This window comes from Mesoplodon bidens (assembly GCF_964165515.1).
Source record: "Mesoplodon bidens genome assembly, chromosome: 19".
NCBI classification, from domain to species: Eukaryota; Metazoa; Chordata; class Mammalia; order Artiodactyla; family Ziphiidae; genus Mesoplodon; species Mesoplodon bidens.
The window spans coordinates 28,668,722-28,696,685 of NC_138179.1; the positions used below are offsets into that span (position 1 = coordinate 28,668,722).

General features: G+C 54.5%; 1 protein-coding gene across 4 annotated transcripts; it reads left to right on the forward strand.

Moving 5' to 3' along the window:
* Positions 1 to 516: 516 nt before the first annotated feature.
* ALDH3A1 (aldehyde dehydrogenase 3 family member A1) lies at positions 517 to 27,590 on the forward strand. 4 transcript variants are annotated; one of them, XM_081220598.1, is made up of 16 exons: positions 517 to 1,360; positions 1,468 to 1,778; positions 2,485 to 2,592; positions 3,187 to 3,383; positions 18,964 to 19,112; positions 21,139 to 21,250; positions 21,616 to 21,782; positions 23,107 to 23,338; positions 23,633 to 23,718; positions 23,966 to 24,174; positions 24,694 to 24,811; positions 25,313 to 25,454; positions 26,086 to 26,252; positions 26,680 to 26,779; positions 27,136 to 27,266; positions 27,343 to 27,590. In XM_081220598.1, the coding sequence occupies exons 7-16, from the start codon at positions 21,621 to 21,623 to the stop codon at positions 27,355 to 27,357; spliced, it is 1,362 nt and encodes a 453-aa protein (XP_081076724.1). In that variant the 5' UTR covers positions 517 to 1,360; positions 1,468 to 1,778; positions 2,485 to 2,592; positions 3,187 to 3,383; positions 18,964 to 19,112; positions 21,139 to 21,250; positions 21,616 to 21,620; the 3' UTR covers positions 27,358 to 27,590. The 4 variants fall into 4 exon arrangements, with proteins under 4 accessions (XP_081076724.1, XP_081076725.1, XP_081076726.1 ...); XM_081220599.1 differs by lacking the exons at positions 517 to 1,360; positions 1,468 to 1,778 and having other exon boundaries at positions 1,906 to 2,592; XM_081220600.1 differs by lacking the exons at positions 517 to 1,360; positions 1,468 to 1,778; positions 2,485 to 2,592; positions 3,187 to 3,383; positions 18,964 to 19,112 and adding an exon at positions 19,403 to 19,436.
* The last annotated feature ends 374 nt before the right edge of the window (positions 27,591 to 27,964 follow it).

The following is a 27,964-nucleotide window of genomic DNA, read 5'->3' on the forward strand; positions in this document are numbered from 1 at the left end:
GCCCTGGCGTCCTAAGACCAGCTCTTTTGCTGATGGCGGCATGTAGGGGCCCTCTCCCAGGGACGTAATCCAGCGCCCTCCCCTCGGTCCGTCAACAGGAGGTGGCACGTGGAGCCCTGTCTTCGTCTTGAAGCACTGAGGCCCACCCAGCTGCCCCTTCTCCCACCTTCTGCCCTTGGGCCCCACCCCTGCTGCAGGGGGAGGTCAGGGAGGGAGATGGTGGGCCGGGCAGGGGCAGGTCACAGGGGCCTTTGCCCAGAGTCCCGTCTGGGCGACAACAGGACTTCTGTCTGGCACACTGAGCTGCGGCCAGAGGCTCTGATGGGGGCCCGATGGGCCTGCCTCTGTTCCAGCTGGAAGGTTTCTGTGAAGATGGTGGGTGAGCGGGCTGTGCGCTAAGAATGAACCACAGGGCTGGCGGCTGATCTGGGGATCCTCGTGAGGGCAGGGTGCCTTCCACGGAGGGGAGGGTCTATGAGGTGATGAGGATGCACATTGCCGCTGGTCCACCGGGATAACAGGTTCTCCTTCCCTGTCGGGAGTGTCTGTTATGGGGGGTGGTGATGCTGATGTTGTTTCACTCTGAGCTTGTTAATTTTGTAATTCTTTAACAAGGTGATTTCGGTACAGGAAGAACTCTAAAACTCAGGTCATCAGCTAGGAAAGGTATTGGCAGTAAACACAACAGATGAGGGGAGTTAAGGTGGGGGAAATACTGGGAGAAAATAAGGAAATTCCAGCCCCCATCCCGAGAGCCCTCTCCCTGCCCCCCCACCTTCAGTCTGAAGGCTTCTTGGAGCAGCAGAGTAAAAAGCCCCTGGCACAGACGGGCTGAGGGTCCCAGTCTCTGGGCTCAGAATAGGGGGGCGGATCTAAGCCCCGGGAGGTGGGTGCAGGGTGGTGAGCGAGGCTGAGGCTGGGGGCCCTTCTCCAGTCACAGGCTGGCTCCTCATCACGTCGGGATTTTGGAGATGTGAATGCTCCTTTCCACTGAGAATGTGCTAAAATAACAACTCTGAGACAAGTTGGTGCGGAGCACACTTCAACATTTATTCAGTCGCCGTCAGAGGAGCCAGCATGTGACAAAAGTGTGTCAGTTCAGAAAGGATGTGAAACCTGGGGGGATTCTCGGGAAACAGATGCCTGTTACATAAGCAGCTTGTTTACTCCTGAGGATCCCAGCTTCCTTCTACACGGTCACGAACACATCATCTGTTCGTCTGTAGCATCGTGTCAGAGGAAATCGGACAGGACGTCCAGGGCACCACACGGTGCCCACTTTCTCCGTTCAGGACCCTACGGCAGTGCCTTTGGCAGCTGCTCGGCTCTGCTGTCGTGCCACAGAAAGTAGCCGGGGCCGGTACGATGCACCTGAAATTTGAGCTTCTTGTAACTTTCACGTGTCACAAAATAGCCTTTTTTTTCTTCCAATCCACTTAAAATGTAAGAACCATTCTTGATCTCTAGGCTGTGGACCGGACCTGGCCTGCAGGCTGTCACGTGTGGCCCCGGCACACAGATGAACCGTGGAAGAGCCAGGCATCGAGGCGCACGCGGCGGTGGACACAGGCCACCAGGGATGCGTGCTGCTCGCCCTCCTGAGGTCAGCTAGCACGGATGTGGACAGTGTCCCTGGGTCAGCAGCAGCTCCCCAGCGACGGTTCTGCTCTTAGACGTTTCATCAAACAGCTAGTAAACACGGAATGCAAAGTCTGTACAAGTCTTAGTTTTGGAACATTTTGGGAGCACATGTTTTTTCTGCTTCTTTGAGAAACGAGGTACTTCTCACTCTTGCTGTGTGGCCTTGGGCAGGTCCCCTCACCCTCCTGGGCCTCCATTTTCCATCCATTGAAGATCAGAGTAGTACCTTCTCACACAATTCTTATGGGGAAAATGCCCTTTGCACAGTGATGGGCACTTGAGGGCCTGAGGAAAACCTAAGCGCAGGGGCTCACAGGGTCCCCAGGTGCCCACTTGACCCTGACCCCCAGAAGCCCAGCTCCCTTCTGATGGAAGCAGGGAGGTGAGTCCTGTACCCACTTCCTCCAGGAAAACTGCCCCAAGGAGCCCCCACAGGCCCCTCCTGGGGCTGGTGAGACCAGCCGTTCCCTTGAGAGTGGGTGGGGCATCGGGCCCCAAAGGAGAGACAGAGGGACCCTGGGGGAAAGGCTGCCCTTGGTCTCCCTCTGACTTCTGCCCCCAGGGGCCTTCACGCTCTTGTGTTGAGGACGGCCCTGGAGGGTCTTTCATGGGCGAGAAGAGCCACACTTCCAGCCAACCAGGGTAGAGAAGGAAAAATCCCAAGTTTCTCTATGATTGGATTCAGGGTGAACACCTGGAACGCATGCAGGGAAGAGGGGTTTGGTGTGAGGCAGGGTCTAGGGAAGGCGTCTCCTCCTCTGTGAGATGTTTCCTAGGCCAGAAGCTGACGGATAAATTTCAAGGAACTGTAATGTTTGACTTCAATTTTGGTCTTTTCTCCAGCTTTGTTATTCAGAACTGTTAAGCACCTGCTGTGCTGGGGGTACAGCAGAGAGAGGCTTGGCTGCCCTCACAGGGTGTACACTTCAGACAAGACCGATAAACACACAGGTATGATGAATGCCGCAAAAGGGAGGTGAACGATGTTATTGCTTGTGGGGGGGCTTGTGGCGGGGCTTGTGGGGGCATGATGGGACCAAAGTCAGGAAAAAATGAGTGGCTGCTGACCAGGTTAATGAAGGAGGGGAGGATGTTCTAAGAGCGGGACTAGCATGTGCAAAGGCCCCGTGGCAGGGGGAGCCTGCAACAACAAAGGCACCGAAGACACAGCAGTCATTCTCTGTCCCAGCACCGTTTGCTTTTTGCAGCCCAGTAACCAGTTTCTGAAATTACCCTGTTTCTATTTTTACTTGTTACTCACCTCACTAAAACGTCAGCTCTCTCAAGCCAGGAATCTGTCTTGTTAATAGTGTCCCTAGCTCCTAGGACAGTGCCTGGCAAAGAGCAGGTGCTCGACAGATATTTGTGGAAAATGACAATGACATTGATGGTGGTGGTGGTGATGATGGTGATGGTCATGGTGATGGTGACAATGATGGTGATGGTGGTGGTGATGGTCGTGGTGGTGAAGGTGGTGGTGGTGATGATGCTGGTGGTGACAGTGGTGGTGGTGGTGGTGATGACAGTGGGACGTCTGCATTCCAGGCAGACAGACACTGTGTGCAGTCCTGTGCCATTGCACTTCCAAGAATCTCACGTGTGTGAACTTGTGTGAACCTCGCAGCCACCTCTGAGAGACGGAAGTAGCTTGCTGAATCTCACAGTGGTCAGTGCCTGCGTCAGGATGCATCTCAGGCAGGCTCCCCCGAGCCCACGCCCTGACGCACCACCGCAAGATGCAGGTATAGCAACGACTCTGCTTGCACGCAGACTGTTCTGCGCGTGTCTGTGCACGTGTGAGCACGTCCATCCCATGATGGACACAGGCGCTCGGCACCAGCCCTGCCTGACCAAAGGTCGACATGTGGGGACAAAGTGAGCGGCGAGGGAGGCTGGGGGAGGCCCTCTAGCAGCCATAAGAAGGTTCAAAGCAGAGGGGGTGGCCTGATTGAACTGGCGGGTTGGAGAAAAGATGGGAGGCGGCATAAATGGCTGCAGGGACACCCACTGAAACATAGAGGAGGAATTGCCTGCTTCCAAGAGGTAGGGAGCAGCGAAAACCCACAGGACTTAGAGAGGAATAGGATGTAGGTGGATTGGGTGGGGTTCTCCGTTGCTGGACATCGTGTATGAACCACTCCAAAGACAATGGCTTAACACAGTGAGCACATATTATTTCTCATAATTCTTTTTTTTTTTTGCGGTACACGGGCCTCTCACTGTTGTGGCCTTTCCCGTTGCGGAGCACAGGCTCCGGACGCGCAGGCTCAGCGGCCATGGTTCACGGGCCCAGCCGCTCCGCGGCATGTGGGATCTTCCCGGACCGGGGCACGAACCCGTGTCCCCTGCATCGGCAGGCGGACTCTCAATCACTGCGCCACCAGGGAAGCCCGATATTTCTCATAATTCTGTGGTCCAGTTGGGTGGCTCTGCTCTGGCTCAGCATGGCTGGTGCTCAGTGGCCTGAGGTGGCCTCACCTGTGCTTGTGGGTTTGCTTGACGTTCTGCCGTCGACTGCCAGCCCAGCCCTATTCAGAGGACAAGCCCCAGGTGCTCACCCCTCAGCACTGTGGAGTCAGATCTGCCAGTGTCCCGTGGACTGAGTCCAGGTTCAAGGTGGGGAAGCACAGCAACGATCTACCACGAAACCCTTTGCTCACCCGGGAAGGGGGGCGGGGGGAGGAACCCCTGTGGCCATTTTTGCAGCCTGCAACGAATGGAAAGGACTCTGGCTGATTTAAGCAGAACGGAATTGGTGAAAAATGACTATCTGTAAAAAGAATTTTGCGGCGGCCTGGGAACAAAATCAGAAATCAGGGCGCAGGACGTGCAGGATGGTTGTCAGTGCACTGCTGTGACCCTGTATCCGTGCTGCTCTGGGGTTTGATCCTGCAGCAACCCTGCCTGGTGTCAGAGAGGAGAACGCGCACGCGCGCACGCGTGCGCGCGCCCACCTCACTCCTCCTGGGTCATACGCGAGACCCCGTTTGCAAGGCGGGCAGAGCTTGTGCACAGCCATTGCCTTTGTGTGGAGAGGAGAGGTCCAGGGTAAGGGTCTACGCAGACATGTGGGTGGTGGTGAAGGCTTTGGGGGGGTGGGGGTGGGCTGGAACCTAGAAGGGAGACCGGGAAATCAGATGTGCAGAGGTCTGGGGGTGGCTCGAGCGGATGACCTCGGGAGTGGGCGCACGGCGTTGCGTTTCATGCCAGTGGCCACCAGGGGGAGCGCCGAGCAAACCAGGTCGTGGAAGATTTGTCCAAGTGTTTTTGACCAGCCTCTGTCCAGAGACCCCAGTGCTTGTTCCACAAGCCACAACCAGCGGCCCTGGTGCCTGCCCTGCAGCAGCGCAGCCTCCAGGCTGGCCCCCACGTGGTCCGCAGCAGCCTGCATCCGGGGTGGCGTGGTCACCAGCGCAGTGCTCGTCCTCCTTTGGGCTCCCCTCCCCATCTCATGCCCCCTGGGCTTGCACTGCCCGGTGAGGTCCTGCCCAGAGCCTTTATCTCCACCCTGCCTTTTCGGGGCCCGAGGCCAAGACTGTGCTTCAGGCCCCTCCCCACCCCTACACGGCAGATGGAGGGCCGAGGGCTGCTGGCACCGAGGAGCCTAGGGGGACTTTTATGTGTACCTTCTGACCGGCGGGAGCCATCGTGGATGGTGTCTGAGACCTGAGAACCCAGGTGGCCAAGAGTTCTCACCAAGCCAGCGGCTCTCAAACACTTTGCAGTGATTGTAGAGGATGTGAGGGGGGTGTCGAGAGGAGAGATGTGGGCTGGGGTCTTGGACTGGGGTCTTGGCCAGGCTGGTGTAAGGGGACCTTGGCAGAAAACTGGAGACACTGTCAGAGGCTAAGGGCAGGGGGAGGGCACAGCCGTCTGCCTGAGGGGTAGAGTCTCCTACATCCCGGGGGCGGAGGGGTCGGGGGCTCCCCCAAATCCACCCCTCGAGGGAAGGAGAGAACTCTGGACCCTGCTGTGTCAGAGGAACCCTCCCTCAGACCCGCAGGCAGGGAGGCTTCCCTATGCCTCGCCTGTCCCGCACTGAGAAGGGCTGACAACATGCCGGTCTGTCTCCCAGGCCTGGCCCGGTGGAGCCCAGATGCTGGCTGCCCTGGACGGGACACAGCTTCCGTGCCGTGGGACCCACTCCTCTCTCAGCGTCCCAGGAAATGACAGGACCTGCTCCCTGTGGAAGGCCCTTCTTTTTATATTCGTAAGTACTTTGTGTTCATTGCAGAAACCTTTACAAAGGCAGATAAATAAAAAAGAACAAACCTCGCATCATCCCAGAGATTATATTAATATTTTAATTCATCTGCCCACATGATTTCCCTGTGCAAACAAAATCATTTATAAAAATCGAATTGTAGGGACTTTCCTGGCAGTCCAGTGGTTAAGACTCTGTGCTTCCACTGCTGGGGGCCTGGGTTTGATCCCTGGTCAGGGAACTAAGATCCCACATGCATGCTGCAACTAAGAGTTCGCGTTCTGCGACTAAGAGTTCGCGTGCCACGACGAAGGAACCCGCATGCCACAACTAAGGAGCCGGTGAGCTGCAACTAAGGAGCCCACATGCCACAACTAAGACCCGGCACAACCAAATAAATAAATTAAAAAAAAAAAGTGCTTCCTACACCTACCCAGGGTAATACTTTAAAAAAAAGAATAGAATTATAAAATATACTATTTTAAAACTTGTGTTCCTTATGTATGAATATATTATGAACATCTGCCGTTTTTACAGATCTGAAGTTATTTCTCGAATGGCTGCGCCTTCATTTGTTTAACCGGTCCTGACCTGTCGAGCCTGCGGGCTGCTCCAATCCTGTGCTGTTCACCAGTGATGCCCCAGTGAGGTGGCTAGTACCTAATGGTTCCCTCACTTCCTTGCTTTCATAGATAAATTGCTCTGCTGAAGCTACGCCCGAATCCATTGCCTCTCTCCCCCCCTTTTCAAGCCCATGGCTTCCAGGATTCAATCCTGTTTTCCCTTCTTTGGCTCTCAGTTTCACCCCGCAGGGGAGCCCGTGTCTACGATGGGGCTCTGACACAGCAACGCTCCCACGACCACCGGACACTTAGCTTGGTCGTTGCACAGACACCTCGAAAGCTACATTTTTCTTCTTTTGGGCAGAGAAAATACTCTGTGCAGTATGATAATGATAGATACAGCTCATGATACATCTGTCCAAACCCACAGAATATACAAGACCACGGGTGAGCCTCGTGTAAACTCTGGGCTCTGGGTGGTGATGACGTGTCCACGCAGCTTCATCAGTGGTAACAGATGTACCGTCTTGTGGGGTGTTGATGGTGGGGAGGCTGTGCATGCGGGGGGGAGGGTGTGCACAGGAGCTCCCTGTGTCTTCCCCCCCCAGTTTTGCTGTGCCTAAAACTGCTCTAAAAAATAGTCTTAACTTTAAACAATGAAATATATTAGGCATACAAAAATATACGAAAATACTTAACACCTGTGTTCCCTCCACCCAGCTTTAGAAATTACATACCTAGAAAGCCCTTGGTGCATTCTCCCCCACCACCATCTATTCCTCTCCCTGCCCCCAAAGGTAACCGCTGTCCTGATTCGGCTTTGTCATCCTCCACCCATGTCTCAGCAAGTCCAGCCTTGCTCACTTAAAGCCGGAGCTGGTTCACACCTGGACAAGTGCTGGGGCCACTTCCCCTGACCCACTGCACAGGGCCTCCACCCAGCTCCCTGAGAGCCTCTGCCGTCTCTGTCCCTGCGGGGTGGGGTCTCTGTGAGGGCGAGGGTCGCCTCTGCCCTTTGTCCACCACGGCTCCCGCCCCAGTACCCGGGGCAGGGGGCTCAGTAGAGGGTACCCATGCATTTGCTACGTTACTGGGTCCATGTGGATGGGATTTTTATTTTTTTCAGTATTTAACTATATTTTCTGATTAAAATAGAAAAAAAGGGGGGGGGCAGAGGGTAAGGGCAACAGAAATTACACTGTGCTGGTACAGAGACTTTAAATTCTAGTCAGAGTTAAGGTCCATTTTAAAGGTCAACTGATGGTTCCAAGGAAATAACATGGAGTCTGGTTGAGACATACATGAGTTGAGTCTCATCATTAGCCGCAATAATGTAGGAAAACAGCTTTCAGCGAAATTGGAGTCCACACTTGTCAGGCACGGGTAGGGAGAAGTCTGAAGAAATGGGTTCTCTCCATGCCCCCATGACAAAGAAGTCTCCTGGTTTGATGGGAAGAGTAGCTCTGGTTCCCAGATGGTGTCCACAGCTCAGAGCCGAGTTTAGCAGTGGAATTGAGTGGAGAACTTAGGCACGCACACAACGTAAAATTTACCATCTTCATCATTTTTAAGTGCACAATTTAGTGTCATTAAGTATGTAAGGATTTCTTCCCCCCCTCCTTATTTTTTAAATTTTTATTTATTTATATTTGGCCGCATTGGGTCTTTGTTGCTGCACGCGGGCTTTCTCTAGTTGCGGCGAGCGGAGGCTACTCGTTGCGGAGCACGGGCTCTAGGTGCGTGGGCTTCAGTAGTTGCAGCACATGGGCTTAGTGGCTCCGCAGCATGTGGGATCTTCCTGGACCAGGGCTCGAACACATGTCCCCTGAATTGGCAGGCGGATTCTTAACCACTGCGCCACCAGGGAAGTACACCCCCCCCTTTTTTTTTAACATTTTTAAAAAATTTATTTATTTGGTTGCACTGGTTTGCAGAAGGCGGGCTCCTTAGTTGCAGCTCTCAGGCTCCTTAGTTGCAGCTCGCGGGCTCCTTAGTTGTGACAGGAGTCTTAGTTGCGGCATGCATGCAGAATCTAGTTCCCTGACCAGGGATCGAACCTCGGGCCCCCTGCATTGGGAGCACTGAGTCTTATCCGATAGACCACCAGGGCAGTCCCCAGGATTTCCTTTCTTTTTCAAGGCTGGATGATGCTCCGCTGTAGTTAGTTGTGCAGATGGTTCTGACCGGGCCGTGTTCCCTGTAGCGGCTCCACGGTCCCAAGAGTGACTGCCAGCCCCTCTCCAGCATCACCAGGATGGACTCAGGGGAGACTGGCATGTGTGCCAGTGTGGGAATGGCCAGCTCTCCAGCCACGCCCCAGGGCCTGAAACGCCCCCTCCCCTTGGGCTCTGTCTGTCCTTCCTTTGTGCGCTCTGGCCCTTCGCCCCGTGGAGACCTCGCTCCAGGTGAGGGAGAGAACTGCTTCCAGCATCTCTCTGCCATGGAGACGGGGAACTAGAAAGTGCAGCAATTGTAAGAGTCAAGGAAGTCGTGCACCTGAGGGGGGCCTGTGGCCTTTTCCTTTCCCCCCCGACACTCCCCCAAAGGTGGAGTCCCCACCTCTCCAAGCCAACCGAGGGGGTCTCCGAGAGCCACCCAGAGAGATAGGGGTGCCTGCAGAAGGGACATCTCCTCACCCAGGGGGCTTGCTGAGCTACCCTCTGTGCCATCCGAGATGATGGAGCTGGAAAAGAGAGCCAGAGACAGACATCCAGGCAGAGGGGGCCCCATTTGCACAAGAGGATGTGTGAGTTTCCTCCAGCTGATAGCACTCCAAGGAGGCGTGCCCATGGACCATCTCGCTGATACCAGGGGAGCTGCCAGCCAGGTGAGGGGACCCGAGGAAGGTGCCCTGGAGGGTGGGGCTGGAACTGAGGGTGCGGGGGAATCTCTCCCGGGACCTGTGTGGTGGGCAGGAGCTGTGGGACCCCTGGGAGTCCCCAGAGGCCGTGGGGAGCGCCAGGTAAGCAGAAGGACGCTGCCCTGGTCCCTTCTCCTCCTGTCAGCCCCCGCACCAGGGGCACGGAGCCTTGGGGGACGGGGCGGGATGAGACCTGTCCCCTTCCTGGGTCACAGACTGGAGCTGAGCTGGCGGAGGCTGTGCACTGGGATTGAAGTGCTAACTTAGTCTGGACGGAGCTTTGGGCACGGGAAATTGACCAGGAAGTGATGAAGCCGCTCGGAATGTTTGAAGGGACAGAAAGATTTGAGGAGGTGCAGCTGGAAGCAGGAATTGAAAACACATTAAAAAGCCATTTCAGGGGCTTCCCTGGCGGCAGAGCTTTCGGATGAGCAGGGCAAGGGAGGAACCGTGACCATCACAGAGGAGAGAGCGACGTGAAGAGTGGACACAAAGGTAATGGGAAGAATGCGATGGAAGGCCCCAGCCCTTCTAGTAAAATAGACTGTCAGAAGGGCATCTAAGACAAGCCCTCCCTCTGTCATTTACGAGAAATGCATGTAAAGCCGCAGGCTAAAGAAGGGCTGGAGGGACTTAGGTGCTCAGACCTGTGCAAACAAAAATAAGCCAGGACCACCCAAATTAACATCAGATAAGGTGGCCTTTAAGATCAAAACAGGAAGAAGAAAAGCAAAAGTTATAAAGGGGATCAAACAGTCATAAACTTGTATGAACAAAGCAAAATGTGGTTAAACACACAAAGCAGAAGTATGAGAATTGTAAGGACAGCTGGATAATACACCCAGGAAAAATCAGTACATTTGATTCAATAGGTGGAGGTTTTTACATCTATGAACAGAAATAATATATCTCATTCGTACATCCCTGGAACGGCTACAGACATTATCTATTTGACCACAAAGAAGGCCTGAACCAATAGAGAAAAGAAGAGAAGAAGGCCATATTTTTATCATAATCTGAGAAAACCGGCAGTAAATAATAAAGGTGTGACGAATATAATGTTAACTACTTTGATATTACGAAACACACTTACAAAAAACACTTAAAGAGGCCATCAAGACAGAAATTAAAAATTACTGGAAAGCGGTGAAAGTAAGAATGTTACATTCTCAAAACTCCAGGACACGGCAAAACCATATTCAGTGGAAAATAAAGACAAAGGCCATCAGTATTAAAATAGGAAAACAAAAGTCAAAGGACCTACTTACTCAGTTTAAGTACAAAAAGAAAGTAGGAAGATGGAATTGATGAAGAAGAACAGAAATGAATCAGAAACCTATATTCACGCTTCTCTTGGAAGACAAGTGTGGCCTGGTCTTTGCAAACACTGATGAGCAGAAGAACCCGAGCTCACCCTGACTTGCACTTTCTTTGTGAAAGAAAAATGAGATACAGAAACACGCAAGGTTAAGGTTTGGAAAGGAGACATAATGACAGAGTCAGGAGATTAAAGCGTTTTAAGGAAACTGTATTCAACACTGCAGCAAAAATTCGAAAACCTGGAGGAAATGGGGAAGTCCAAGGGTGTGAGCCTTCGAAGGGGGATCAAGGAATCGATGCCACGTGAGGCCTGGCTCTGTCACCAGCTGTGTGACCTTAGGCCAATTACTTAGCCTCTCTGTGCTTCCATTTCCTATCTATAAAATGGACATAATAATAATAGTTCCTACCTCTCCGCAGTTGTGAGGATTAAATTAGCTCATATAGGGGACGTCTGCATTATTGATAGAATAGTCTCTTGATGGGCTCAGAGTAAATAATAAAATACAAATCTTACAAGAATGTCCCGAGAATTAGATGAACCACGTAGGACCGGTGAGAACTCTCCTCATTCAAACTAAAACAGAAGAGTTCTCGCTGGCTATACTAAAACTCGTGTGTAGCAAAAGGTGCCATAAATCCAGTCCACGGACAAGTGACAGATCAAGGAGAGTACTAGTGACTCAGCAGCTGTAACAGCAAGAGCTCTTAAACGTTGACAAGGAAAACACAGAAGAGAAGTGGGGCGAAGGCCTGTGGCCGGCACAGGTGTGACAATGCACCAGCCCGCCCGCCGGGGTCAGGGAACAGCCGAGAAGCGGCAAGAACGCAGGGCACTGGCTGCCTTACTGGACCAGGGCCTGGACAGCCTGCTGGCCTCCAGGGACCGCCTTGCGGAAATCCATCGGGCACCACGCATGAAATAAAAAATGCCAACATTCCTGGGCTTCTGTTACAAAGAAATAAAAACACCCGTAAGTTCAAGGAGGCTTATGGAGCATTGGTCAAAAGCTGGAAGCCAGGTGGCTTCCCCTCAACAGGGAGCATCCTGGTCCTGTGCACGTCAAACGTTGATATTAATACTAAACAGCTGCGAGAGGGGACAGAGTGGATCCCGCGGTCCCCCTGCCTGGGGGGCTTGTGCCCACCGCTGAGGCAGTGGGGGATCAGAACCTGTGTCTGATGAGACCCTGTTTTAAAAACAGCGAGAGCCTCCAGTGTGTCATGTACCTTTAACTTTATGGGATGTTATATAAGCATTGGGAAAAAACACAGGAGGTGCACACTGGAATTTTACGGGGTGCTGACAGAGGGAGAGCCAAGCCAGTTATGTGTGAAAGGAAAGGGCGGCTCTAAAAACTAGTCATCACATTGTGCAGGTTCACGGAGTTATATTTGTGTGATCACCATGCAGAAATAAAACGGAGAGATTCTCGCCCTTGTTAGAGTAAATATCAGACTTGGTGTGCGATGGGGTGCACTCGTGTTTGTCAGGAATCGGGGTGTGGCTTCCCACGTTCAAGGAGCAGGAGTGCCAGGCGGCCCGGGCCTGCCCCCCAGCGGGCGGGGGCTCCAGGCGGGGTCGGGCCAGGCGCCCAGCTCACCGTGACTTGCATTTTGCCAGGCCGCGCAGCCCTGCCCCCTCCAGCCCCGGGCTGCCCTTTGTTCCAACTCAGCCCTGGCTTCCTGGGTGCTTCCTGGGAGCCTGCACAGGGAAAGGTCAGGGTCGGGTGACAGTGGGGGACCTTTACAGCATCCCTGGGAGAGCTTCCCTCTTCCTCCCACTGACTTCCTGGGATGCACACCTGCAGCTTCTCCGACCCAAGTCTCTGCCCTCAGGGCAGATAGAGGGGAAGGGACCCCCGGGGATCCTTCCTGAGTTTTCCCAGACATGCAGCCTGTCCGCTCTCTTTGCCGCTGTCCGGGGAGAAGCTCTCTAAACAGTAGTTGAAATCCCAGTGTCCTCCAGTGGCTCAGTGCTGCACCCAGGAACCCAGGACGGTGGCGGGGGGGACCCCGAGGTCAGAACTGGGCGAAGCCGAGTCCAGCCTGCCCCACCCACGCTGTCCCCCTCGCTCCAGCCAGGCCCCAGCAGTCAGCCCTCTAGGTCAGTGAGCCCCAGCACTGTGCCTCATCTGGAAGCTTATACAGGAAGTTTACATTTCGGAATCTCAGTGGGGAGGTGCCACCCATGGTACCAGGAGGGAGGCATCCACCAGGAGACAGCAGGGGAGCCGGTGCCGGACTGGGAAAGCAGTGGGGACGACGGGAGGAGGAAGGGCAGCCTGCCTGGAGGCTGAAGGGTTCCCGAGGCAAAGACCTAGTGACAGTATTACATTAGGAAGACGAGCAGGTTAGCTTGGGTCAGTGGTGCAGCTCACTGAAGCTTACCTCTTTCCGTGGATGGTTTTGGAAGGAATTTCACTTTCCAAAGTTCTTTCAAGCGTGTCGCCTCCTCAGGGTCCCACACGACTGCTCGTGATTCTGGCGCCCCTATTTTAACTGATGGGGAAATGGGGCCCTGGGAGGGTAAGCGTCTTTCCCGGTCCTCACAGCTGGGGACCCCTGAGCTAGCACTCGTTCACGCTGCGTGCTGCCTCCAGATGAGATTTTAAAATAAAAATCTTACTTTTGAATTGTTTTGGATTTACAGAAAAATTGCCAAGACAGTGCAGAGAGTTCCTGGGTCATCTGCACGTGGATCCCCTATTGCGGATATCTTGTTTGTTGTAGCTAGTGAACCGATGCTGGTGTGTTACTAACCGAAGCCCATGCTCTCTCCGGGTTTCTTTGGTTTGTGCTGAATGTCCCTTTTCTGTGCCTGGATCCCATCCAGGGACCACCTTCCATTTACTGTCCCACCTCCTCAGGCTCCTCTGGGCTCAGACTTCCCTTTTTTGGTGACCTTGATGGTTTTGAGGAGGGCTGGTCAGGTGTTTTGTTGAACTTCCCTCAGTTTGGGCATGTCTGATGTTCATCTCATGGTTAGACTGGGGGTTTGGGTTTGGGGAAGCAGACCACAGAGTGGAAGCGCCGGGTTTTATCACGTGGTATCCAGGGGACATGGGGTCGCCATGACCTTGACCTTGAACACCCGCTGAGGTCATGTTCATCAGCTTCTTCTGTGTAGAGTTACTCCCCTGACCAGTCCACCCTGGCCTCTTTGGAAAGAAGTCACTACACACATCCCACACGTAAGAAAAGAGGGTTACGTTCCACTGCCTCCTGGGGGCGTGATCTACGTAAATGATTTTCAGTTCTCTGTAGGGGAGATTCCACATTTTTCTAATGCATTTTCCTATTCTCTCAGAGTGAGGATACTGAATATGATACACGTATTTTAATAGTTTCATTGAGATACAATTCAACACCATGTTATTCACTTTGGTGTACAGCTCAATGTTTTTTTAGTTTTTTGTGCAGACGTCCCCACAACCTAATCATGAACACGTTTGTCCCCCTAAAAAGACCCTGTACCCGTTAGCAGTCAATCCTCGCCCTCAGCCCCAGGCAGCCCCTAACCTACTTTCTGTCTCTATAAATTTGCCTTTACTGGACATTTCATATGAATGGAATCAACCGTACACTACGTAGTCCTATGTGTTTGGAGCATAATGTCCACAAGACTTATCTATGGTGAGGCACGTATCCAAACTTCATTTCTTTTTACAGAGTCATAATGTTCCTTTGTACGGATATACCACGTTTCGTTTATCCATTCATCAGTTAATGGACGTTTAGGTTGTTTCCACTTTTTGGCTCCTATGAATCACGCTGCTGTGAACATTCATGTACAAGTGTTTGTGTGGACACAGGTCTTCCTTTCTCTTGGGTGTAGACCTAGGAGTGGAATTGCTGGGTCATATGGTAGCTCTGTGTTTAACTCTTTGAGGAACTGCCTGTTTTCCAAAGTGGCTGCACCATTTTACATCCCCACCAGCAGTGTAGGAGAGTTTCAATTTCTCCACCTCCTCGCCAACACTTACTGTCTCTGCCTTTTTTTTTTTTTTAATAGCCACGCTAGTGGCTGGGAAGTGGTACCTCATTGTGGTTTTCTCTTTCATTTCCCTAATAACGAATGATGCCAAGCATCTTTTCATGTGTTTGTTGGCTGTTTGTATATCTTCTTTGGAAAAATGTCTGTTTGAATCCTTCACCCATTTTTAAATTGGGCTATTTGTCTAATATTGACAAACGATAAAAGTTGAGTTGTAATAGTTCTTTATATACTCTAAGTCCCTTATCAGATACATGATTTGCCAATATTTTCTCCCGGTCTGTGGGTTTTCTTTTCACTTTCTTGCTGGTATAATTTGCAGCACAGATGCTTTGACATTTTTTTTTTAATTATTTATTTATTTTTGGCTGTGTTGGGTCTTTGTTGCTGTGCGCGGGCTTTCTCTAGTTGTGGCGAGCAGGGGCTACTCTTCGTTGCAGTTCGAGGGCTTCTCGTTGCGGTGGCTCCTCTTATTGCGGAGCACGGGCTCTAGATGCGCAGGCTTCGGTAGTTGTGGCTCGCGGGCTCTAGAGCGCAGGCTCAGTAGCTGTGGCGCATGGGCTTAGTCGCTCCGCGGCATGTGGGATTTTCCCGGACCAGGGCTCGAACCCGTGTCCCCTGCATTGGCAGGCGGATTCTTAACCAGTGTGCCACCAGGGAAGCCCGCGCTTTGACTTTGATGTAATCCAGTTAGGCATTTTTTTCTTTTGTCACTTGTGCTTTTGGTCTTGTTATCTAAGAAACCACTGCCTGACCCAAGGACATGAAGATTTACTCCTATGTTTTCTTGTAGAAGTTTTATAGTTTTAGCTCTTACATTTAGGTCGATGATCCATTTTGAGTTAATTTTTGTGTCTGGTGTGAGGTAACGGTCCACGTTCATCTTTTTGCATGTGGATATTCCGTCATCCCAGTGTCTTTTGTTGGAAAGACTGTTCTTTTTCGTCACTGAATTGTCTTGGCAGCCTTGTCAAACGTCAGTTGGCCACCCGTGTAAGGGTTTGTTTCTGGACTCTCAGCTCTATTCCACTGATCTGCTTGTCTGTTTTATGTCTGTTTTATCATGATCTCTGCAGCATTGTTATACTTTTGAAATTGAATTCTCCAGCTTTGTTCTTCTTTTTCAAGATTGTTCTGGCTCTTCTTGGTTCCTTGCATTTACATACAAATTTTAAGATCAGCTTTTCTACTCCTGAAAAAAAAAAAAGAGCCAGCTGGGATTTTAACAGGAATTGCATTGAATCTGTAAATCAATTTGGAGAGTGCTGTCACCTTAACAGTATTATGTCTTTCAATCCACAAACTTGTGATTTCTTTCCGTTTATTTAGATCTTTAATTTTTTTCAATGATGTGTTGCCATTTTCAGTGTATAAGTCTTACACTTCTTTTGTTAAGTTCACATTTAAGTTTACTTCTTCTTTCTGATGCTGTTGTAAAAGGAATTGATCCTTCCGGTCGGCATCTTCCTCGCTGTTCTTCACAGCTGTTCCTCCCCGTCACCCTTCCTCTTTCCGTCCATTCACTTAGCCTGAGGAACCAGATCCCCAGGCTGGTTGGAACCGTCTGCGTAATGATAATCAGAGCGTTCAGAAGGAGGGCAGGAGGGCACTCCCGTGAGGAACGGGCATGGACTACATCACTTCCTGTTGGGGTTGCTTTGGCTGCATCTCACTTCCAGGGAGATGGCTTGCATTCGGTGAGTGAGCCTGGGCTTTAGTGGGTTCAAGGGCTTCTTCTGCCACCTGTGAGCAGTGAGAGCCTGGACCAGCGTTCTTACGAGTCTCTGGTCCCCCTTATATAAAATGGGGAGAATAACACCCTCCCTGTGGCATTGTCACCAAAGGTCCCATTCGTTCAGTCACGACACAAGTGACTGCTGCTTGAGTGCTGGCCATGATGAGCACAGGCAGCCCCAGATTTGTGATGCATCCCTGGAATAATGCCTCATGTCACACCTGCTGTCATCTGATCACTTCACGTTTGCCACTACAAACTTTTTATTCATTCCTTAGAACAATTTCTCATAAGGTTTTATGCCATCACCCTAGTTCCTTGGCCACTTGAAACATGTAAACTGAAGTCTTTGTCACAGGCCAATATAAAATCTCTCTCATATTCACATAATTACCATCAATCTTCCCAGCTTTATATAATTACAAAATATAATTTTATAAATCCATATATATGTTTGTAACGTAGCAGATATTCAACAATCAACAATATGATTTTCTTATAGCAATTTCTTAAAGGAATAAAAACACAGATCAAAGGGAACTCATCCCAGTAAACTGTTATCAGTAACTGGTGAGTCACTGGTTCTCCAACTTCACCTGGAGGCATCAGAATTACCTGGAGGACTTGTTACACCACCAATGGCTGGGCCTTATCCCAGAGTTTCTGATTTAGTCGAGCAGGTGGAACCTGGGAATATGCATCTCCAACAGGTTTGATTACATTTTTATTTTTCTTTTAGTTTTTTAACTTTTTATTTTATATTGGAGTATAGTTGATTAACAATGTTGGGACTTCCCCAGCAGTCCAGTGGTTAAGACTCTGCATTTCCAATGCAGGGGGAGCGGGTTCGATCCCTGGTTGGGGAAGTAAGATCCCATGTGCCACGCAGCATGGCCAAAAAAAAAAAAAAAAGATAAAATCACACCGGAAAAGAATTGTTCATTAAAATAAAGTTTCCAGGGCTTCCCTGGTGGCGCAGTGGTTGAGAGTCTGCCTGCTGATGCTAGGGGACATGAGTTCGTGTCCCGGTCTGGGAAGGTCCCACGTGCCGCGGAGCAGCTGGGCCCGTGAGCTATGGCCGCTGAGCCTGTGCGTCCGGAGCACAGGGAGAGGCCACAGCAGTGAAAGGCCCGCGTACCACAAAAAAAAAAAAAGAAAAAAAAATAAAGTTTCCAAATAAATATTAAAAAACAAATGAAAAAACCCAATGTTGTGATAGTTTCAGGTGTACAGCAAAGTGATTCAGTCATATATATACATGTACCTATTCTTTTTCAAATTCTTTTCCTGTTAATTACGTTTTTAATAGCACCTTAATAACTGTGAAGACACACGGCTTTGTTTCCTGCCTCTGTGCCTTTGCTTTTGCTGTTCCAAGCCTAAATACCTCCCATTCAGCTCAGACTCCGTTTCCCTCCCTCGGGACTCTCATCTGAGGCCCTGTAGCATCTTGTGCATATTCCAGCCACTATAAGGTTCATATTATTTTGAAACTTTCTGTTTATTCCGTCATTCATTTATTGAGCACCTACTATGTGCCAGACAGTGTTCTGGGTGCTGAGGATACAGCAGTGAACAAAGCAAATTCTAGTTGGAGGGTGGCAGGTGACAGACAAAATAAGTAGACAAATAGCATCTCAGAGGGTGATACATGGTCTGGAGAAAAATCACGTGGAGGAAGAGGAGGAAGCGTGATGATGAGGGTGGTGAGCAGAGCCACGTGGGTGGTGGGTGGCTGTACCGGAGGGGCATTCCAGGGGGAGGGAGGGGGGAGGGAAGAGCACCTCTGCAGGGGCCTGTAGGGAAGCAAGGCTGGTGGGTGAGAGTGGCAGGAAGTGCCCAGTGGTAGGAAGCCCAGAGTCCAGGTAGCAGGGGCGGTGTGAGAAGTGGCCAGATGTGTCTTCCATACAGGCCTCCATCCCCACTGAGCAGATGCCCAGCAAACATCTGTTATCCCAGAGTCCTCTCTGCCCAAGCATCTCTGGCTCCGTGGGGGACCGACCACACAGGGGAGATTCCTGGCAGTTGGTACTGGTCTGTGGCCCTCTTCTCTGCTGTTCAACAAGTGAGCAGACCCACGTATTGGTGGGGCCTCGTGTAGAAAGCCCCGGCCTGCGATTCCCTAGGCTTAGAGATCTCACCTTGATGGGGCGTCTTCGGGGAGCTGCGTGCATGCTCACTGTGACTGTACCTCCCCTGCCCTTATGTAATCAGGGAGGTCGGGAGGTCGGGAGGACAGCAGCTGGCAATTGCACTTGGAAAATCTGGAAGCAGTCAGGTCAGGTTGAATCAATCAGCAGCCCTACGCCCGAGGCAAACACAGGGGCTCCTTTGGAAGATTGGACCCGGCCCCGCCCAAGCCTCCACAGACACATTCTTGCATTTCTGAGCAGAACAAAATCAGACAACCCCAGGCCTAATCCCCCAAACTGGGAGCAGAGGGCCGGATTACTACACCCCAGGTTTGAAAACTGTTTTGTTCTTGTTATGCAAACTTCCTGGGCAGGGACTCCAAGGGCCCAGGGGGCGGGGAGAAGGGTCTTTAAATGCATCCCCTCTAGGCTGATGCCCATTCCTGGAGCTCCAGACCCGGGAGAACCTGTGTCGAAGGTAACTCTCTTCCCCATTCTCTTCTCCTCCTAGAAATCTCTAGCTGCAGCCTGGCCAGGAGCGGGTCCACCTCTGTGGCTGGTCCTCCCCACACCCAGGAACATCTTCTGAGAATCCGCGGCTGGCTGCCCCAAGGGCCCGAAGCTCACGTCTGGCAGCTCTACCACCCCTGCCACAGGGAGGTAGAGGCCCCGGGGACCCTTGGAGCAGGGGGACCCAGGGGACGGTGGGTGAGAAGCCTTGATTCAGTCACTCAGAGGCAGCAGAGCCCTGTAGTTAAAGGCACGAGCGGCATGAGATAGAGACAGAAGCGGGTTCAAACCCTGACTTTGCTACTTGCTAACTGGGAGACCAAAGACACAGCATTTATTGCACGTCTATTGGCCTCACTTTCCTCATCTATAAAATGGACTCGTAACGGCTCCATCTTGGTGGACGCTCCTACAGAGCGAGGATTTTTGTGAGGATCAAAGGGGATGATGACACCTGGGAACAAAGTGGCACAGGTGAAGCAGGCGGGATGCAGGGATGTGGGAAGAAGGATGGGTCCTGGGGGACTAATTCCAGCTGCTTCCACTGGGGCATCAAGCACAATATTAGCTACTTCCGGCGCCATTAATCTTTGTAATGACTGAGAAGCGACACTGCTATTAACGCTGCCCACAAAGGAAGCTCCTTCCCAGAGACCACGTGGTTCTGAGTGCTGAGCTGGGGGCCAGCCCTCCTGGTCTCCCTCCCACCAGCTCTTCTGCCCTGAGCCGCCAGGCCTTGGTGGCCGATGGCCAGAGGCTGCTGCCCTGGTTTGCCCACGCAAGGCTGGGGAAGGAAACAGGACCTTCCTGCTGGGCTGTGTGGCTGGGGTCACGGTCAGCAGGGTGGCCTGGCCCGTGGCAGGCTGGGCCGAGGGATCCCAGAGGGCTCCCTCTGATTTCCCGTCGGACCTAGGGAGGGGGCCGTGGCACCCCAGGCTTGGGGCGCCCTGGATGCCAGCAGGGCCCTCCTCTCCGTGCTGAAAGCCAGGGTGGGGTCAGTGCTGCGGAGAGGGGAGGTGATGGGAGGAATCAGAAGCCACTTGCTGGAATTCAAGCAGGATTTCATATATATGCACATACACACGTTCATACATATACATCTATAAATGGCTATTTCCATTTTGCAAAGAATTTGTACCATGTATGATAATATATACACATATACCATATGTATTATATATACCATATCTACAGATATGTATATCTACATATCTGTAGATATGGTATTTAATTTTTTTGCCAAATGGAAATAGCCTTATTGTGTTTTTTTCCTGATGTCAGAGGTTACACCGTGTCTGAAAGTGAGTGGAAACCTCTTGGAGGACAGGAAGAATTGCTGGGGGAGAAGGGAGGAGGAACACTTACTTTTCTCTGTCCCTTTTGTATCTTTTACATTTTCTACCATGAGCATGTTACCTATTCAAAAAGGTAACAAGCATTTTTTAAAAATGCAAGTTCACTGCAAAAAAGTGAAACCCTCCAGAAGATGAAAATGAAGATCACCTCTAATCCACCCCCAACCTCCCATCCCCCCGCAGTCACCACGCGGGGTGGGGGGGGTGGGGGCCGCCCCTCTGGGCTCTCACGTGAACAGGCACGCACACGCCTGGGGTATCTGTTGTTCTGGAACCTGTTTTGTTTCTTGTCCCTCATGCCTGGGACACATCTGGTACAGAGAGCGCCCTTATAAAGGTGCTGAAACACTTGTCCATCTCTGTCCTAATTACTGCACGATCACCTGGCACATGGGTGCAGCATACGTCTTTGAAATTGTCTCCTGCTGATGGACATTTAGGATGTTTCCAGTATCTCTCTGTTATGTATAAACCTGATGAACTTTCTTGTTCATGAATATTTAGGAATGCTCTCATTTCTATGAGGTCCTGAATGTGGACCTACTACATCACAGAGAAATAGATTTTAAAGGCTTCTGCTGGGCGTAGCCAAATGCTTCCCAGCAGAGCCATCCCACTTCGCCAGCACGGTCTCCTGTACGGGTAGCTTTTTTGTGGAAATCTGAAGCTCTGTGAGTCGGTCTGTCTCACAGGTGTTACAGGCACACACGGGTTTAAACACCAAGCCTGGTTCTGTCTGGGAAGCCACCAGTGCTTTTGAGAATGACGGCTCAGCCAGAAAGGTGGTGTGGGAATCCTGATGCTGGGTTTTCTTTAATCAGCGTGCGTGTGGAATCACGACCCGTGTCCTTTGATCTGACTTGGAGAGTGCCCGGTTGGGTGTGCAGAGCACTGGGAGTGATTGCCTGGGAGAGTCACCAACTCTGCCCGAAGGTAGAGGTGGGCATGAGGCCTGAGAGAGGCCAGGAAGGGCCTGCCCACAGCACCCTGCCAAGAACCCACCATCAGCAGCTGTAGACACCCTTAGGACCGCAGCTCACTGCTGCCTGGGGTCCTCCCCGCGGGAGTCTGTCATCTGCTCATGGAGGGAGTACGCTGATGGCCAGAAGAGTCCAAGAGAACAGGGTTAGGGAGCTGAGAAGGCAAAAGGAGGCCATTTCCCGGTGCTCCCAGGGAGATCTTCCTCTTCCTATAAAATTACCAGTGAGGGTGGGTGCTGCCCTGGGGACCCCGGGTCCCGGTGGGCGGCCGGGGAGCGCGCGCCCTCCTCCCGGCTCCAAGGAGCTCTCTGTCCCCAGGAACCATGAGCACAATCAGCGAGGTGGTGCAGCGGGCCAGAGCCGCCTTCAACGCGGGCAAGACGCGCCCGCTCCAGTGCCGCGTCCAGCAGCTGGAGGGGCTGCGGCGCCTGATCCGCGAGCGCGAGAAGGACCTCGTGGGCGCCCTGGCCGCCGACCTCCGCAAGGTGCGCCCCGACCGGCCGCGGGCAGGAGAGGGCTGCGTGCGCCCAGGACGTCGGCTGCGCGCCGCGGGCCAGGCTCTGCGCCCGGCTCTTTACACTTAGCCCCCAAAACACTCTGGGTGCCTCAGGACCCTTTTATGGAGGGGAAAGCGCAGCCACTGAGATGGGGTGCGCCGGCTTCTCCTTGCGTCCTGCGGCGCCCAGGCCCCACGCGCCCGGTCCGCCATCCCCACTCCTGGCTTCACGCCCTTGTCCACCCAGCCCAGCACTCGAGGCCACCCCTTTCCAGCCTCTTTCCTTCAGCTCTCAGCCCCGTGCAGGCCGGGTTCTCCACACCAGGGAACAGCCCAGCCTGGCTGCTCGGAGGGCAGCCTGCTCTGCTGGGCGTCCTCCCTCCCTCCCTCCCCATCCTCTCCTACCCCTGGGCAAAATCAGACCCCTCCGAATTCTCAGCCCCTCCCCCTCGCTGCCCCCAAGTCACTTGGGCCTGCTTCCACCCTTCCGTCCGCCTGGCCTTGGAGGAGAGCAGAGGGGCTGTGGAGCCCATCCCCCTACCATTTCCTGGCCTTTTGCCACTGTATTTTTTTTTTTTAATCTCTCAAGATTTCTCATCTTACAGCAAAAAACAAAGGCAAGAAAACCCAGTGCTGACCTCACGACTTCTGTCTTGCTCTGCACAGCCAAAGTTCACGGAAGAGCTGTGTATCCCACTTTGCACCCCTCTCTCGGAAGCCCCCCACACCGGCTTCCTCCACTGGCTGAGGGTCTCCTGGATTTTCTCCTGACTCTCTTTGGTGGTCTCTTTCCTGAAGCCACTTCATCAGGGTGGTCTTCTTAGGGCTCTGTCCTGGCTTCAAGTCTCGTTTTCATCTATAAGCCTTCCCGGACACCCCTCAGCTCAGTTCCCCCTGACTCACTAGTGACCCTCAAATCACTACTCAGGTCTGAGGTGCCCAACCTGTCTGGGCCCCCAGCACTGGCAGAAAGGGGCCCTCACAGACCCACCACTCGAAGGCTAATCCTCAGCTCTGCCCCCTTGTGCCTTCTTGCCTGGCCCACTGGGCTGGGGAGCCCACGGTGAATGGCCCCCTTCATGTGGGCAGCAGAACAAGCCAGGCTGTGTCCAATGGGCCCACCTGGAGCATGAGGTCCAGTCATTTTCCCATTTTGCAGACTGGGAGACTGAGGTCAGGAGGGTCATTCAGGGTCACAAAGCTGGGAAGCAGCGAGCCAGGACCACCGCCAGCCCTGGGGCCTCTGCTCGGAGCCCCAGCTGTGTGGCCCTCACCCTGGGGCCAGCAAGCCTCACGGAGCCCTCTCACTGTAGAACGAATGGACCGCCTACTACGAGGAGATCGTGTACGTCCTGGAGGAGATCGACTACATGATCAAGAAACTCCCTGAGTGGGCTGCGGATGAGCCCACGGAGAAGACCCCCCAGACCCAGCAGGATGAGTCCTACATCCACTCAGAGCCCCTGGGTGTGGTCCTCATCATTGGCACCTGGAACTACCCCTTCAACCTCACCATGCAGCCCATGGTGGGCGCCATTGCTGCAGGTACCGTGAGCCCCGTTCTGGGTCGGGGAGCCAGGAGGGATCCCTCTTCTCCACTGCAGAGAGGAGGGCCTGGGGTGGGGAGCTCAGGCCTGTGTGAAGAGGCGGCCTGGTGTCAGGGAGCCATAGGAGGGTCCAGCTCTCACAGGAGGCTGTGGGGACCAGGCTTCCTGGTGCCCAGGCCCAGCCAGGCTCAGATGTCCACACAGCCTCACCGCCCACCATGCGCCCTTGGTCCCTGGGAGGGCAGAGCAGGGAGGTGGCCCCAGCTTGGCCCTGATTCCGTGTGCTCTGCAGGGAACGCAGTGGTCCTCAAGCCGTCGGAGCTGAGTGAGAACACAGCAAGCCTGCTGGCCACCATCCTCCCGCAGTACCTGGACAAGGTGACAGACTCTCCAGGGCACACGGAGAACTGGGGCGGGGCCGTGTCTTCAGGGGTGGAGAAATAGTGAATTCTTGCAGCCAGGGCCCAAGCCACAGGTCGGATGAGGACAGCCAGCCACTCCCATTGGGGTGACTGGAGCCCCTGAGCCGAGAGAGGGGGTCCACTTGGTGGCGACTGCCCAGCCACCCCCACTGGGGAGGGGGCTGTGGTCCTTTCTGAGCCTCACCTCTGTCCTCTCTCGGAAGGATCTGTACCCGGTGATCAGTGGGGGTGTCCCCGAAACCACGGAGTTGCTCAAGGAGAGATTTGACCACATCCTGTACACCGGGAGCACCGGGGTGGGCAAGATCGTCATGATGGCTGCGGCCAAGCACCTGACCCCTGTCACGCTGGGGCTGGGGGGCAAAAACCCCTGCTACGTGGACAAGGACTGTGACCTGGACATCGCCTGCAGGTGAGGGGGCTTGGTCTGGCTGACCCCCGGCTCAGGCGGACGACAGTTCACTCTGAGTGACACTGACGTGGTCCCTGCCCTCAGGGCACCTGCGGTCCTGGCAGGAGCTGGGGTTGGAGGTACCATGCTCACAGAAGAGGTGCGGGAAAGGCTTCCCACAGAGGAGGGGTCCAGCCAGAGCCCTGCCCGCCCTCGTGTCCCGCACACGTAGCCTTCTGGGGTGTGGGACCCTGAGCACAGTGACACCTGGCCATGCAGGGCTCAAGGCTGTGAAAAGAGGGGGATAAAGGCCGCCCACCCCAGATAACCCCCGCCAGTCAGTGATGAGGTCACCGCAGGCCCTGTGAGCACATCCAGGGTCGTGGGATCTAGAAGACAGTGGGGTGCTAAGGGCCCCCCCTGTCGGACAGCTCACAGCAGAGCCCCTCGTGCCCTGACCCTGGGCTAACTTAGCCAGAGGCCTGTTCCCGGGGAGCCCCCCGGGCTGGCGATATGTCATCTAACCTGGGGTTTTCACAGACGCATCGCCTGGGGGAAATTCATGAACAGCGGCCAGGTCTGCGTGGCCCCCGATTACATCCTGTGTGACCCCTCCATCCAGAACCAAATCGTGGAGAAGCTCACAAAGTCCCTGAAAGTGAGTGTTGGCCCCGGGGGTGGGTGACAGGCTGCCAGGCGGTGAGATGGACGTGGACTTGAGAAAAGACTGGCTCATTTTTTTTCTGACCATGAAAATAATCCACACTCACTGTCAATAATTGGAAAAAGATTAAAAAGCATAAAGAAGGGGGAAAAGCTCCACCCAGAATCCCAGCACCTAAAGCCAGTCACTGCTGACTTGGTGTGTTCCCTCCATTCTCCTTGCTGTAGACGCACGCATTTGGTCCCAGTGTGATGTCCAGACGCTGTGCGTTTATTTCTTTCAAACAACACAGCTGTCTTGCAGCACTTCATGTGCCAGGAAAGTCGTGGGGCGCCCAGGGTGTGTCAGCTCCGTAGTTCTCAGTGTCGCTGTGCCATCAACTGCTGCTCCACCGGGCGGTGCCCATGTGTGCTCCCAGGTTGGGGTCACCAGTGACCTCACAGCCTGTGGCCGTGATGAGGGTCCACATCCTCACCTGGAGGCTCTCCTCCACAGGAGTTCTACGGGGAGGATGCCAAGAAGTCCCGCGACTACGGGAGAATCATCAACTCCCTACACTTCCAGAGGGTGATGGGCCTGATGGAGGGCCAGAAGGTCGCCTATGGGGGCACCGGGGATGCGACCACCCGGTACATAGGTGCGTGCACTGCCCTTCAGGAGAGCACCGTCTGCCCGCCAGGGGCCCTGCGAGCGGGTGGCGGGTGGGCACACACCCCTGAAGAGCAGACGCAGCCCCATGGTGTGTGTCTGTCCCTTTCACCAGTGGCCCTGGGTCGGCTCTGGGCCTCTCAGCAGGCAGGGGCTGGCCACAGCCCCTGGGAGGCCCCTCCCCAGCCCAGAAGCCCCTCTCAAGGCCTAGAGGAGGCTTCACCTCCTCTGCATCCCAGCAGCTTCAGCAGAGGCCACGGGAGCCCCAGGTGTGCCGAGCGGGAGGGGCCCGCAGTGCCTGGGCTGGAGGGTCAGCAGATGGGGCCCCACTTGGCCCCCAAATTGCCAGGAGGCTGAAGAGCTCCAGCAGGGCTCACGTGGCCAGCAGGGCACAGGGCCCGCCCCCTGAAGTGTAGAGCCCGGGCTCCCCCCGTATAGGTGAATCCGGGGCTCTCTTCGTGGTCCGCCAGGATGGAGCCTGGCAGGAGTAGGCCCTGTGCCTGCCCCCCCCCCCCCCCCGCTAAGCCTTGCCAGCCTTGTCTGTAAAGGGCTGGGTGAGAAACCAGACGCCTGGGCTGGGGTCTCTGTGCTGGCTGACACCGGCTTCTTCCCTGCTCCAGCCCCCACCATCCTCGTGGATGTGGACCCCCAGTCCCCGGTGATGCAGGAAGAGGTCTTCGGGCCCATAATGCCCATCGTATGCGTGCGCAGCCTGGAGGAAGCCATCCAGTTCATCAGCCAGCGCGAGAAGCCCCTGGCCCTCTACGTGTTCTCCCTAAACGACAAGGTGAGCCTAGGGACCCTCCTCCAGGGTCCTGGGGCCCTGGGCGCGCCGCTCCTGCAAACAGGATCCAGGGGTTCACAGACCCGGGAGCAAATCCCAGCCTCGCTGTTCACCGCAAGCCGCTTAACCTTCCTGAGCCCCTTTCTTCTCAGCTCTGAAATAAGGACAGAGCGTTGAATGAGATGATGATGAGCCCCTCGGTGCCACGCTCGCCGTCCTGGGAACTGCTGCTCTTACCGTCTCCCCACAAAACTACGTGGGGAGAGTGGGGAACCCAGACTGGGGCTCGGGGCGGGGAGTGGCCCGGGGCCGGGGGCTCTGCCTTCACCAGCTCCCGAGTCCTTGCAGCTCCAGGACACGCCCAGGCAGCTGGGAGGGGGAGGGGCTGGGTGTCCCGGAGGCCGCAGGCTGAGCCCCGGGGCTATTGCAGGTGATTAAGAAGATGATCGCGGAGACTTCTAGTGGCGGGGTGACGGCCAACGATGTCATCGTCCACGTCACCGTGCCCTCGTTGCCCTACGGGGGCGTGGGTGAGTCTGGGGCCGAGCTCACGGCCCACTGCCCGCCTCGGGTGTCCCCCCAACCCTTGGGCTGGGCCTCAGACTCCCACTGACCTCTCCCTCTGCTGGCACATCCATCAGCCACATTCAACCTTGAGACCCCAGAGGGTCCCAGAGGTCACCTGGGGCCTGAGAGAGGCCGCAGGTGCCAGAGGTCATAGAGCCACCTAGTGGTGGGGCTGGGATGAGGCTCTTCCTGGCCACTGTTCCTGGGGTGGATGCCTCGGCGGACACCCCGGGGATCGGGGGCCCCCAGGCGGCTCGGAGAAGGGGCGCAGGAGGGGCGTCGGGGTCTCGGGGCCACGCTGAGCCGGCTTCTCCTGCAGGGGGCAGCGGCATGGGGTCCTACCATGGCAGGAAGAGCTTCGAGACCTTCTCCCACCTCCGCTCTTGCCTGGTGAGGCCTCTGCTGAATGAGGAGGCTCTCAGAGCCAGATACCCCCCGAGCCCGGCCAAGGTGAGAGGCGGGGCGGCAGTGCGGGGAGCTGCTGGGCCCTGGGCAAGGGCCTCACCACGCCTCGTGTCCCCCACAGATGCCCCGTCACTGAAGCGCTGCCCTGGCCTCGCTGTGCTGCGCCCTTGGACGGCTGCTCCTGGCACCCCTCTTGCTCCGAGGGCATCCTCGCCTCCCTCGCTAGAGTAGAGACCAATAAAGTTTCCCAGCAGCCCAGCAACGTGTGTGCGTGCGTGTCTCTGCAGCCCTGCCCCCCACCCTCTTTGGTTCCCCCCATTCCCCTCCACCCCCCGGAGCCTCACTTTAGCCCCAGGGCCCCTGGACTTGGGGACGTCAGCTCCATTTCAGGTGTGTCCAGCGGAGGGGTGACCGTCATGGCCAAGGCAGGGGTCCCTGGTCAGACCCGTGGTGGGTGGTCAACACAACCACCTGGGTGACTCCAGAGTGGTGGTCCTGGGGCCGGAGGGTGGGGAGCCAGGGGCAGCCCCAGGACCCTCAGTGCTGGCAGCACCTGGGCCCCGGGGTCTGGCCTGAGGGGCCAGGACAGGGTCCAGCGAGGACCACGGGAAGCAGGGCGCGGGCCAGAGCAGGAGCACAGAATCAGGCCAGGGGGAGAGCGGGGCAGCTGGGGAAGACTGGCCGAGGCTGGCCGCTAGCCTCATCCCCTCCAGGAGAAGGGAAGGGGGAGCGGGCAGAGGGTG